Genomic DNA, 14,947 nt, shown 5'->3' with positions numbered 1-14,947 from the left:
AAAACAGAGCTACATGTTGAAATTGACTGGAATTCTCCTTTAACCTGCCCTGTTTTTAGTAAGAGGTGATGCACATGGACAGAAGGGCTATACAACACAATGGCCCACAAACAGGTGCATTTCACACACTGAATGAAAACTGAGCCTAAAAAGTATTACAACTATGCTTTATGCAATTTATAGCGATGACAGAATAGTCACAAAGATGCTCATTTTGAGATTTAGATTGGCCTGGTTTTGATACAATATTCTTTTACAATAAATGAGAGGCTCAGCAGAACAGTAAATTTGTGTCTTCAAACAGGCCCATGAGCAGGCAGCACTTGTCAGATGTAATAGACTAATGGTTATTTGGGTGGACTACTTATATAATGAAGCAATTCTAAAGTCCTTGTGTGGATGAACACTTGAGTTTTATTGTGGTTAGCAGAGTGGTTTTATAACTTGCAAGGAAATGTCCCCGGTGCTTTGAGAGGATGCTAATCAACCTATATAAATAAAACATAACTTTAAGATGATTTGGAAAAATGTTTGAAATTAATTTGTCCGCTTATGTGGCAGATTTAGGCTGAAAATCTGATATGCAAATTGTATTTCACTTCAATTGAAAACAATAATCTCTTTTTTTCCCCTCACTCAAAAATAGTATAAATGTGAAGATGTGCACATTTAATATTCTTTTCAGGTGCAGGTGGACATACATGTCAACAATAAAGAACTAAAGAATGTCCTCAAAGCTGAGAAGCTACCTTTTTCACTCAGACTCACTGTACTTCCAAACTTTCAATGTGACTATGTTAAGAGTAAACACATATAATATTGTGAATGTCCTCAACAGAAAGGTAGAGTAGTCTTTATGTAGGCTAACAGACGTACATATCACTATGTTCTACTATCAATGCAAGGTTTGTAAATTTTGTTACATAAAAGGCTGCTCTGCCTGTCTATTATCTTTTAAAGATAATACTCCATGACACATCTGATGACACAATGTTGGTGGTGTTTTATTTATCTAAAGATTCTGACAAGGATCACGATCAAAAGGCTATTAATAAGTGTGATACTGAGAAGGAGAAATGTGCAAGATCCTTTTTATTTGAACACAATTAAAAAACAGATTGCAGAGAGTTGATGTTAAATATAGTCATTCCATCAGGACACACCTAAACAGACAGAATAAGGTTCCACTTATGGCTGAATGAATAATCTGTGGCAGGTTAATGATGTATTTGTTAGTTCTACCTAAATGCTGACCTCTATCATTCAGCCATGAGATTAACAGCAGCAATCAAAAGGGAAGCACATATTTAATAAATACACCCCCCCCCCCATACCACTCATATAATTTAGTAAAACAAATCTTTAATTGTCATTTCCATATAAGGGCTTGTGGTTTGGGATTTTGGAGAAAAAGAACAAATGAGGTATGCAAGAGCAGCAGAAGCCTTTGCTTTTTTCTGCTACTTTATGTTTAAGAATAGAATGGAAATGATCTGTACTGATCACAATGTGCACATTCATATGAAACTATTCCATTTCAATAATAATTTATTTTTCTACTATTGCAGAATGAGTGATTCACTGAACAGACTGCATGAGGATGCTGAGAGTTGTGCTCCATGCTAGGCCTTATGAAAACCATCAAAACAAAAAAAGACAGTGGAAATGCATAATAACGATATTTATTTGCAAAGTTGTGATTCAAAATTGTCCAAAGCCACTTGGAAGTGAAAAACATTTGTTATAATAATTTAAACTCTTTATCACACCCCAATGGGGAAATTACTATTAACGGCTACATTATAGACATGTCAACGCTGCTTTAGCTGCATTATCTGGTGAGAAAGTAATTGAGGGGAAACAGTTCCATGGCAACTTTACCTAAGGATTTGTGAGAATGAAAACTTTCCTTCACATTTCTTGTCCAAGAAACTTCACTTCAGGGCTCCGATGCTCCGAGCCAAACTCAAAGCCGACAAAGGCTGACTGATCAAACGTTTTGGCTCACCCCACATCTTTGCACATGAACACACCACTAACTTCAACCATCTAACAGTCAACTGCAATCTCTTTTCGAGACTAACGATTAGGCCAAAGACATTTGGGGTTTATGATGGATAAACATTAAGAGAAGGTCAGCTGGAATCTACTTGTCATTCCTTTCACATGCTGTACAAGACCTGCCAAACAGGTAGGGAGACCAATGAGAATACATCAAAAACAGATACAAAATGAGCACAAAGACATGGAGGTTTCTGCTACCACGTGAGGTAAGGAAACAACTATGATCCAAGCCACACATGCTTGAGGTCTATTGTATACAAATCTTGATAAAAGAAACTGATGATGAGAGGATGGGATCAATAATAAACTAAATTTTATAAAAGGAGATGATCATGGACCACGTCTAGTAGGAATTTTTGAACACTACCACACAACGCTAAATAACTAGCACAGCCTAAACAGTGGTCACAATCACACTGACACACAGCACAGGCAATGAACTGGCACATTTACCCTGTCAGGTGGTAAGTCGGACAGGCAGCGAGGAGAGAGTGAGTTGTCCAAACCACAAAGGAGTGTTGGTGGCTGCCGAAATGAAACAAAAAAAAAAGACAACAGCTACAGCATCCCACATAATACGTTTTGCTCCTCCCAAACACACCGGAGAACCTGGAGACCGAATCCTTAGCTGCATCAGCGGTGTGCTTAAAGATAATCATGTCTGAAAGCATTAATGCGGCTCAGCACTGACAAATGAAAAAATAATTTATTAAACATCAGAATAATTCACAATTAGTCTGTCAATTGCCTATTACTGACGCTAACTGTGGGTTTATTTTTGGTTTTATGTGTATCACTTTTTTTTTATATTTACTTTTAAAATGACTACAGTTAAGATTATTCTTCAGATACACTGATAAAAAAACCTTTTAGGTTCTTACATAATTATCCATGTTTAAAGATATATACATGATGCTATCACAACACAGAACCGTGCCTGGGATCTAAAAAAGGTACTGTACACCAAATACTGCGCTCACAGACTGTTCCCTAACTTATCGATACTGATGCCAATACTGGATACCGGCGCACAAGGCCCTAACATGCACACGTGGCCAAACAAAGAACAGAGAAATTCAGATTACGACACACAGAGAGAGTGTGACTTTATTCTCTGCTCAGGACGCCATCACTCTTTTGTAGCAAATATTTGTTTGCAGCAATGTTAATGTGCTCGACATCAAAGACAGCATCATTAAGTGTACTTTATACACAAGAGTTTGGCATGTCGGGGTTTTTCAGCAGCTTATCACAGTACATTGTTCACAACTTTAACAACATGCGGATGAACTGAATATGTAAAACCTCAGCTCAAATTATGCATTATAATAAAACTGCTTATCTCTAAAGGCCGTTTCATGGTTGTGCGGAGGCTTCACGCAGAGCTTTCACCGTAGCCTACGCAAGTGGCCTAGTGTTTATACTTGTGCCCTGGTGTGTGCGTTGAGCCGGCGAGTGTGTGTGTGGGGAGTGGGTGATAGAGCGAGGGAGAAGTGAGAGAGTGGCGGAGCTTAGCTTTGGAGTGAGTGCTGACTCTAGAGTGATAGTAAGAGAAACAATGGGTCTCCCCTGTGCTCTCTGACCAAGGTGGGAAATCTGTAGCAGGGAAAGTTAACCCTCTCCTTAATTTTATGTCGTTTATGGAGAAGGAGAACCAGGAAATAAGTCGGAGGAAATGCATTGCTACCAAGCCACGGCCGAGCAACGTGGGTCGCCGCGACGTGTAGTTACATTTTGAAGGGTCCAGCGTAGATGCAGAGGGGTCTGTGAGTTATCTGGGGTACGCCGTCAATTCTATGCACAACCACAAAAAGGCCTTCAGAGGGTATACTGTCAGAAGCTTTGGAATAGGGGGACTAAAAATAATAGATTTTGAAAATAAAAGGCTTTTATCTTTGGGGCCTAATAACCAAAAAAATATTCTTGAACTTATGAATACATTTTATCTTAGATTAGTAGTAACATAATAGTACTAACTAAATTAGGGAAGAATCATCACTTGGCATACATGGTTACGGTACAGATAAAAACTTTTGATTTAACAATCCTGGCCAATTCTGTAGATATGTGGAAAAAGCAAGACTTGTGATTAGTTCAGAGTGCAGCCATTTTTCAAGTTTACACTTTAGACAATTTTGCTCTCACAGCCTCCTCCTTTTTATGCCTTTTCCCACAACAAGCACCGGAAAATACATTGTTTACTACAACAGAAAGGACAAATAACAAAAACATTTTAAAATGTTTTCATAAAAGATGCTTTTTCCCCCCCATCTACTTGGGCTGGGAGAAAGAGAGGAAACATTAGGAAACATTAGGAAGCAGTGGAGGAAGTTGAAGGATTGAAAAAGAAGTAATGACGAAACAAGGGTACCACCCCATCCTTTCATGTCAGTAAAACGATTAAAAACATCCCTCCACCAGTGACAGTTCAAAAAGCTGAAGTCAACTTGGCTTTTTCCCTGGGATGACAGTGGAAGGGTCTTAAAAGATTAATGAATATAGCTTTCATGACTGCCTCGTCAATGCCATGCATTGATATAAACTTCATTAATCTCATCTACTTCAGGTTTTTTTAACATCTAAAAGACCAATGACATGGTTTCTGGAGCAAAATATCTAAGAACTTGCATTGTGGAATTTATTGGAAAACTATTTTGACACCCACGGTAAAGGATAGGTTCACAGTTTTTCCAAGTCTATCGTACACACACACACCGAATCTTTTCTGACAAGAGAACTGAATATGAAATGAATTTACAGTAGTGCGATACCTGAGATATAGTAGCTCACAGGTCGGTTAAAAGTTAGCAAACTACTAGATGTGAGGGAATAATGAACAAAGTTTTAATAACTGCTTACTCATAAGAGACAGGAAGAACAATCACAAAAACATCAGATATCCCCCCCAAAAAATGCGTACTGCAAATAAAAAAATGACTGAAATGATTGCAGGCCATTTTTCTTGGACATGTTTTTGTACAAACTGCATTACACAGACATTTAAAAGTTTCATTACATTTTTTGCTTACATTATTTGCTCACAGCTATGGTGGCCTAATTTGACACATTGTTATAAGAGGAACACAGGAAGAGCCTGAGAGCAAAAAAGACAATGAGCCAGCAAAGGAATTGGCGTAGACAAAAAGATCACAAGACTCCTACGGTCTGGCTGATGTGCTCAGAACATACACTCCAGCAGCAGAATCACAGCCACTCACACAGAAAAATAGAAAAGGCATTAATAAAGGTGACAAGTTGCATGGAAACAATACAAGAGCATCTCTCTGAAGTGATCTGAGTGGAGTCCTAGCAAAAAGAGCAATGACGAGACACCTTAACTGAAGAGTCCATCACGGAGCACAGCAATGCAATAAAGCTACATGTTGAACAGCTTCTACTCCGAGGGAAAAGGAGATCTTATTCCTTATGGCAATTGATGAAAAGAAACCCCCCTGTATAAATATAATGTGGTGTTAAATTGACTTTTATAGTCATAAAAAACTATAAACCTATCAAGAGACTAGCCACATGATTTTCAAATGGGTTATTATCTTCTAATATACAAACATGCTTACATTCAGCAGCTGCTTCTCCACCTTTCCTGTAGCAGCAACACTTAAATTTCACTTTAACTCAACTGAAAACTTAACTGAGAGGAAATAAATGATTTCAGAGATTTGGGCGGAGCTCGTTTCCCTTTCCCCACCACCACCACCACACAGCGAGATGCCTTTGGCAGAGGAAAAAGAGGTAATTCTGCGGTCTTAAAAGTCATCTCTCGTTAGGCCTTCTATTCATCACAAGGACGGTGATGCATCGAAAATGTGACACCAGGTCTGGTGGATGGGAATATGAAAATGTGAATATGGTAATCATAATGAATACAGCCATTTTTTACAATGAGCCATTTTCTTTTCTGTCCATTCATAGAGTTCCAGTAAAAAGGAAGTGATCACTTATCAGACTATTTCCAACATCTGTGTTCCATGTGTCCGACAAATGTGTTTTGCTCTTCCCGTTCAGATGAAAATTGGCACTTTCCTAATTAATACTGTAGCTCATCCAACTGAATAGATGGTTGTAATGTACTATTTCCAGACTTTAAATGCTGAAAATCACACATGGAGTTCTGGTTTAAAATTAGATTAGATTTTAATCAAACAGAGAAAACATGAGCTCCAGTATTAGATGAAGTCTTCATGAGCTACAGTAAAAGTGTAATAAAATTTGAAAACATGTGAAAACAAACAACCCCCCAGGGTGTTACAAAGTATGTGCCGACAGATATAAGAATTGCATGAAGCGGCTGTTTAGTGATTTGTTTTTTGAATTATGTTAAGCAGTAAGTCCACTGATATTTTCAAAGTATCAGCAGCTCAACAAGGATGAACTATCCATGTTCTCCAAATAATTGCTCCAATAATGCTAATAATCTGAGCAGTCTGTACGCTATAATGAGTCTGTAATTCCTAGGCTGTGCGACAGATCTGTACAAAACCTGGTACATAGCATCTCCAGATGGAGCTGACCAAACTTTATCAAAAGAATTTTGCTACATTAAACTATGCGCAATTGACGGCCAAACTAATTTTTGTAGTTCGCAACAAAATACGAACTTTAGCATATCTTGGCCAAATTAATAGTTATCAGGGCAAAACTTAGTGTTGTTCGACATCCCACTCCAAGGCTCTGTACCAAATTTGTTGAAGATTGGCCATTAAGGTACGCTATAATGAACGTAGACGCGTTTTGGCCTTTTACTCAATGAATAGGAAATTTGCTATTGCAATTCACCACAGACCTTCCAGTTCACATATAGAGAAATTTCCTGACATTTGCCTTGCCTCCTTCGTGCTTTGTGTTCTGCTTTCGCATGCTCATCTTTCGCAGGCGCTGCTTTTGCAGGCTCCACGGGTCATCAGGGGCAGCGTGTGCCAGGGGGGAATCATGCCGGGGAAGCTTGGACCCCGGTCATAACTGCTTGCAGTTCTAGTTCCACTTTATAGTCAGAGAGCACTTTAAGGTTAAGGCTTTTACATCAAAAAGGGCTGGGGCATTTAAATACCTAAAATTGAGTTTTAAAAACACAGTTTCAAGCTGCGCCACGAGTGGTTAAAAGCCAAACAAGCTTCTTAACGTGTATGCGTGTGGGTGGAGCGGACAATCTGTCAACATGTGCCAAATGCTAGTTCAACCTGAAAGATGCTGAGAGAAGGAACATGACCCAGTTGAGTATGTGCAAACTAAAATGGACAACTACAACCAGAATAATACTAATTTGTGAAGAAGGCTTACATTCCTTCTTTTTTTTTTTTAGAAAAAGCTCCAAATACAGTTAATTGTATAGTTACTGAAGATATGTGGAATAATTTAACATATGCAGACCGAGTAGTGGGTGTAAACCCAAGACAGAATCCAGGGACTAAACAAAAAGACCAGAGATGTGTCAAAGCAATGGGGAATAAGATGTGTCAGCATCATTTTGCCTGTACTCAAATAAGCAGAAGGGCATAGCTACAAAGGAGCTTAATCTGTCACTATCTAAACAGGGATGCACAATTATTGTAGATCTTTCCACAATCATATAGGTCACCAATATTGAAGTTGTTACATACTTTTGATTCCCCTAGCTGTCCACCTTCCATTAGATGAGGCAAATTACAATTAATTCACAATATGCAACTATAGCCCCATTCACACATGCACTGCAACCCCCTTAAGTTATCCAATTACCCAGTGGGGCTGTATGCGAGAATGCAAATGTTCAATTCAGCTGGATCGGACATCAGACGGAAAGCCTATTTACACTAAGACAGCAAGGACAATGTCAAACTGGCGGGATGATGTGGTGTGGGGAATTTCTGTTAGTAAGGACGAACACAGAAATCATTGGAGAGATTCAAGGAATGGCAAGAGACGCCGTTGTTTATGACAAAATTATGAACCCTAATGCTTCACCCAGGCGCCATCCTTCAGCTACACCAAACTGAGAATTCCCAGTAAGTGAGAAAGTGTGAACCTTCTGTTGTGTGCTACAGTGTAAAAAGATGGAACTGGCAAACAGTAAAGTAACTTTGACCTGACCCGATGACAGGCTCCGGATTTAGAATCATCTACTTAGATAAGAGTTTTGGGAACCTCTGCTGTGGAATGGCTCAGATTTTTTTTTCCAATCCAGTCTTCAAACCTGCAATAACAGAGACTTTGGCCAAGGCAAGCAGTAAGATTATTAACTCAGTTCAATTACATTTCTGCAATGCATCAGGTTCTTTTTGTTTTATTTTTAAATGTCATATTTATCACTGACTGGTCAACTGTGTGGTAACTCTTCAAGGTTCAGCAGTGTGTGTGTGAGAGAGAGTTTGTGTGTGTGTGTGTGTGTGTGTGATGAGCACAGACATGCCAGTCTCACCTGACTGAACTCACTGGATGCTCTGCCAGCCAGACTGCCTATGCATCCCCTCTGGCCTTTCAATGATCCCTGTCTGGCTCTTGCATTTTGTACAAAATGGCCACAAGTCAGCAGGAACTAAATGTGTATTTCAAAAGGGGCAAGTGAATTAAATTCATTTAATTCATTTCAATGCTCTAAAGTTGATCATCTTTCCAGCAACAGAGCGCATGTGTGACACAGCAATATCAAAACCATTACACTCATTTTAAAACAGTGGCAGATGTTGCACACAATATTCTGTGGTTGTCAAGAAAACAATTAAACGAGCTCATTTAAAAATGTTTTATATAAATGACCATATATTGTTCCACATCACTGTGCTCATCAGTGACTATCTAGACAGGAATATAGAGAGCATATTAATAATTCACGTCCTTATTTAAAGCGCAGACTGTTTCAGTTTAGCTTCTTTTTAGCTAATGTGGCACACCAGCTGATTCTCTGCCTTCCATCAAAACGGAGAAGCCGACACACGTAAGAATGAGTAACCAACGTTACATCATTAGGGTTCTGACAACAGCTCCGAAAGACAAACATCCTGTACATTTAAATATGTATCCAAATAATGTGTGCTACTTCTTAAGAATTGTATCTATACATTAATGTGTGGATTTGTGATCTATCCTTAATTCCACGACAAAGAGTTCAATCACACAGTATGTTGGCTAAGAACAGCATTGTAGTTTTAACATCTCTGCTGGCATATCCTCCCCAACTGAGTCCAATTAACACGTAAATCACATAGTGATACATTGTATTCATCTTCCATCACACACACATCACAGACTCTTAGGTTGCCTACTGCACCAACAGACAAAATGGAGCTAAACCTCATGACTGAAATCTAGAGGTCAACATGATCAGAAATTAATTGTTTGCCTTCACACAAACATGCCCTAGTTGTGCAAGGGCTGATTCCACATTGTAGTAAAGCAGAGATGCATTGGCCGGGAACCGGAGCCGGGTCTTCCTAATTATCTAATTTTTTTAGGGGCATTTTAGGCCTTTAATTGACAGGACATGTGAAGACATGAAAGGAGGGAGAGAGAGAGAGAGAGAGAGAGAGAGAGAGAGGGGGATGACATGCAGCAAAGGGTTGCAGGTCGGAGTCAAACCCGGGTCTGCTGCGTCGAGGTATAAACTTCTGTGCTATCTGGGCACCCTCTTATTTTTAAAACGTAAAAAAATTGTCTTTGTCAGATGATGGTCAAAGTCAAAGTAAATAAGTGCAAGCCCAGCTCTTATCCAGTTTGATGTCAGCTATCACATCAGCTACGTTCCTATAATTTTAGAAATGATAAATTAATTAATTGACCAAACAAATTAATGCAGATTATTAACAAAGTTAATTTGAAGATTTAAAGAATGTAAACTAATGGGGCGTTTGCCTTAGGGACTCATAGCAGTAGCACAGGGAATTCAGCAGAAAGAGTTCACAGCCACATGAGACATGTGAAGCGCCTACATTTGCAAAATTCTGTTATGCTTTTCATTTTACCTGTAGCTGTACAAACTGTAAAGGATTTTATCCTGTCCCACTGGCTTTAACTAACACTGTGAATATTTCTAAAGACTAGGCTTTAAGAAAAGTATTGAGCCATTTTAGGAGCAGCAAGCATGTTTGTTTCTTTCAAACAACAAATATAAATCAGTAGAACAAAAAGGGACAGCAGCAGTCACTTTAAGACTAAAGCAAAATCTAAAAAAAAAAAGGTCAAAACGTGCACCGTGTAACTTAATTTTTAGATGTTCTTTAAATAATTGATTTTCTCCCATTTTTGCATAAAGACATTGTTGAAAAAGAGTGACAGGGAACACGGGGAGAGAGAAAAGAAGTATGCCATGTACTAAAGGTCCCCGCCTAGAATCAAACAGGCTTTGCCGCAGCTGAGGCTGCTGGCTCACCATGACGAGTCCAAGAGGTGATCACTAGAGACACTAGTCACACATAGGGCTGCACAATATGAGGAAAATATGCAATTGCTATTCTTTTGACTGATATAGGGAATGCGATATGATTCACAATATTGGAGGGAATGATCATTTTTGGATCATTATTCTCATTTTCATTGAAAAATATTAAAATAATTTTTTTTTTTTTAAAGATTATAGTGTGATTTATGCGAGAATCTATACCAAAAAAAAGATTGGTCTGTAGGATACAATGAGTAGGATGGTCTCTGCAGCACCACAATAGTTAATTCAGAATGGTTTGACACATATTTTGCCTTTAACAAATATTGTGCCACTTCTGTGATTTGGATATTGCACTGGTCCATGTTGCGATTTTGATAAAACTGCGGTTAATTGTCCAGCCCTAGTCACACATATTAAGTGTTTAGTACTGAAGCACTGTAAGATGAGGGATAGCATTCGTTTCAAGGATTTCTTGTGGGGTGAAAGATAAACCCAATGGCGTTTTACTGAGCAGAAGATTATTCTATGGGCCGTACTGACAGTGAACCTTAACCATTCCTTGCTGGCATTAAATCTGCACCACAGGCAGTTCACCAGTCTATGTATAGATTAGAGCGGTTTCAAAACAGATAAGCACATTGTAAAAACAAATCTCAATTCTCTATAATTTGTGTACATCAGATGTTTCAGAAACTGTCTCTCATGTTTCCTCCATCATTCTGCTGCTTTTGACACATATACGAAGATTACCCGAGCAACATACCAAGTTAAAAATGTCTCTAAAGCCAAACAGACAGAGGCACCACTCAAAGGACCTATAAAAAGTGACTTCTCCCTGACCACAGAGTAACCTATAATTGGGGGCCCAATATCAGCGTGCCTTCAAACACTGCTTACAATATACACGTTTCAAAATAGTAAGTGGTGTGGTGAGGCAGAGTAAGGTGGAGCCTCAAAGCTTGAATATACTTGACACTAGTCAGTGTGTGCGCACAATCTCCTTTTCTGACACACAAGCAGTCTGCAGCCACTTAAGAACACCTAATGCACTCTTGTCCTTGAGTTTCCATTGGGTGAGGTGTCTTAATCTTTTGAAAGACATGTACAAATGCTGGTGTGAAAATCCTCTTCTTGCAGAGATACCAGCACTCATAACTCATTAATACGGTACTTCACCTTTAACGCACTGACACAGCATTGTTTATTGAAAGAAAAGGAGAGTTTTAAAAAATTAAACTGCCACCAAGTCAAAAAAGATAATATTTCAAGATTAAAATTACTGAGAAGTAATGAAATTGGTACACCAAACAGAAATGTACAGCACATGGCTGGTCTATGACTATTTATATAGAAATTCTAAATGATATAGCAAGAATAACATTTGCCGCATTGCTACAGGCATACCACTGGGTATTTAAATTGTGAAATGATAAAAACACACCACAAATTTTCTCCACGGAAGTTCATGACAAACAAATATTCTCAACAGTAAGAAATACATTTTTTTTGGTCTATAGTCCCACTTGGTGTTTCTTTGTGCCGTTTTATTTTGAAAGAGCTTTATTACACACTAAGAGCCCAAAGAAATCACCAACAATGAGGCGCACAGTCAACATATCTGCAGACTGGAGTTTTTAAACCGGAAAAGATGGAAATTTACAATTTTAGCTCACTGTTCCATTAAATGATGTACTGAAACATGTTGGCTACATCTGTTACAGATCCTGTGTGTCAGCTAAACTAACCTAGTAAAATAAAAGATTAAAACCATAATCACCAAGTCAATAATGCAAATAGAGAAGCATTCACCATGCCATTTTGTAAAGAGCTTACAAAGTGACACAATTTAGTCAAGCTTTCCTTAAGGTTTACTTGGAAAGTAAGGGCTATATGGTGAATGTGCATTTAGTTTACATTTAGAATTAGCTATGTTGCAGATGTCACCGGTTTCACTGAGGTTGGAGCATACATTTATCTTGCTGTGATGCAGTAATTTTAAAAAATAAACATTTCTGTAAAACTAGCAGAATTAAGCTCTTAAGCGTCTAAGTAAAGCTGCATGATGACTGAAGTGTGCTTACATCCAGTTTTGTAAAAATCCATCCAAGAAAGCCTCGTTAGCCAATGAAATTACCTTCAGGCAATCAGCTAGCCTCACTAAAACTGTGTTTATTTTTTGAGATTATTTTGGTTCTCACTCTCTGTAGGCCAAAACCATGTTACAAAAGTCAAACAAGACACTTGTCTATTTCAGAAGAGGTCGAGAAAAGGGGTAAAGAGAGAGGATGGCAAGAGGCTGTGAGAGGCACTTCCATTCTACCCTCCCCCCTCCTGAACAGTACCGGATGACAATAGCTTCTAAACCAGGGCACGCCAGACATCCTGACAAAGGCAGGCTCCTCCCAAGCTGCTGAGTCCCTGTTCCCAAATAAACATAGCCACAGGGAGAGGGCAAGAGTTTGGGATGTGGTGCTTGCCATGCCCAGACTAGCGGCAAAATGACCAAGAGTGAAGCATTCTGCCAGCAAACCATAAAATGCAATGCTGGACGAGGCAAGTCTTCTGACACACTACAAGGCTCAATCGCATTCTGCCAAATAAGGCCTGCAACTAAAAACAATGGTGTCACAATAATTTACAAAAAAATTAAATTAATAGAAAATCTGAAAAGCAAACACATCTGTCTCCATATACATAACCACAATGGTATAATGAGAATGCTATTAAGCTCTTACTCACATGTAGGCAGGCGAAAGGGGTGAGGACCTGGATGTCTTAAGAACTGGCACTGGGAATTTCCAGCTGACAGGCGAACCGCTTTTCCATTTCAACGGCATGTTGTTGTCACCAGAATGGTGCTACAGCAATACCAACAGCAAAGACCATTTCCATGAAAAGGTTTCCAATGCAGTCGTCCATCCCACTCTGCCCACACCATTTAAGGGGGAGGGAGAGCAGCAGTGGAAGCAGCAGGAGCAGCAGCTACAGAAATACACTGGCAGAGGCTGTGCAGGCTCCAGTCAGGGTTGTGACTTTAGAGGCAGCACTGAGAAGCCAATAGGTTACATCCACCACGACTACTTGCCCTGCTGCATTCACGGCTGTCTCGTGGTAGGAGGGGGGGAGAAGCCCAGCCTTCCATCATCCTTTCAGGGTTCGTAAATAAGCCCAGTAGCTGAGCAACAGTGCCACCTTGAGTTGTGATCACAGTTCTGGACTTGCTATATAAAGAATTGGAAGGGAGCTAAAGGAGTAGGAGAGAGAGAAATAACTCTGACATGTACACAATTCCGTAACCTTGAACCAAATACATTTGCATCCTCTAGGATTCAACGATTTTGTGGGATTTGTCTGATTTAATTGCATTCAGTAAAATTAAAATAAAATCTACCAGCTACAACTGGAAGTTTTTAACAATCCAATGATACCCAGTTATTCCTTAATGCATTGAAGTGTGGGATTCATGATAATTGATTATTTTTTAGAAAACAGTAGGAGCACTATAGAGATATTATTTTCCTAGTGGATGTAGTAGAGAACTTAGCTTCTAAACTCTTTCATTTAGTAAGCCGGTTTGCAATCTACAATTGAAACGCGTAACGTCAACTTGTGACAAAACTACGCTTTGCATAGTGTAGCTTATGCGCTCTAAACCAGTTGATGGAAACACTTCTAATTCAGATTTTTTTTCTTCAAATTGCTTGATAATTAGATGGAAACATGACTAACGTAAAACAATAAAAAGGTGGACCAACGGGCATACAGCTTTATACACTTAATGACTATTGCGACCTGCTATAAAGTGCCAGTACCAATTTCACAACCTCCACAGTTTAAACCATTTTACAGAACTAAATTGTCAGTAATACACAAGTGTGCCAAAAGGTGAGTGAGTGGAGCCCAGTATTCTTGTTAGATTATGATATGACCTATCCCCAGGCCCTGCAGTGGTTATCAGGGTGAAATGTTATTTGTATATCTACTGGGTCCATTGATAGGTGACACCATTCTCTAGCCCTGACCTAACCATACTTTTAAGATGCCTACTCTCACCTATGCAAAAAGCAACTACTCAGCGTCTTGACCCGGCCATCTGTTTAGGCTAAACTACAGTGGCTTATCCAACTGGCTTGAGGAGCAACATTATCTGGATGCCATGACCCACTTAAATGTCCAACCACTACCACTGTATATGTGGTTCCACTAGAATTTCCACTTAGCAATAGTTAACAACCCCTCTGAAGTGGAATTTAAAGAAAGAAGAAATTTAAATTATTCAACAGTGCTCCACGGCCAGAGACACACACGGAGGGGTTATGCTGGAAAAGAATAAGTTAATCAGAGTATAACGGCGCCTTAACCCCTAGGCCACCAGGATGCCCGATCTCCTCCCCATGTAAAATCACTTGTGTAAAAAAATCTGTGTGAACTAATTAAAAGAGGATTTTAGCAGATGAGAGGGCGCAATGCTATCTGTACCTCATGTGGGTACCAGAAAAAAAAAAAAAAAAA

General features: G+C 39.1%; 1 protein-coding gene across 4 annotated transcripts in view; it reads right to left on the bottom strand.

The window, feature by feature from the left end:
• The window catches only part of klhl13 (kelch-like family member 13), a 36,983-nt gene that overhangs the window by 17,747 nt on the left and 4,289 nt on the right, over positions 1-14,947 (bottom strand). The window contains exons 1-2 of one of the 4 annotated variants that reach the window (XM_032534065.1): positions 13,175-13,272; positions 2,518-2,589 (exon numbers count right to left, since the gene is read on the bottom strand). The exons of 1 other annotated variant lie outside the window; for it this stretch is intronic. In XM_032534065.1, coding sequence (XP_032389956.1) covers positions 2,518-2,589; positions 13,175-13,272 — 170 coding nt within the window. Of the gene's footprint in view, positions 1-2,517; positions 2,590-13,174; positions 13,527-14,947 lie in introns of those variants that run through there. 2 more of the 4 variants (XM_032534066.1, XM_032534067.1) reach the window with 2 other exon arrangements.

The sequence above is a fragment of the Etheostoma spectabile genome, chromosome 13, assembly GCF_008692095.1.
Source record: "Etheostoma spectabile isolate EspeVRDwgs_2016 chromosome 13, UIUC_Espe_1.0, whole genome shotgun sequence".
NCBI lineage: Eukaryota > Metazoa > Chordata > Actinopteri > Perciformes > Percidae > Etheostoma > Etheostoma spectabile.
This window is presented reverse-complemented; position numbering and strand designations above follow the sequence as displayed.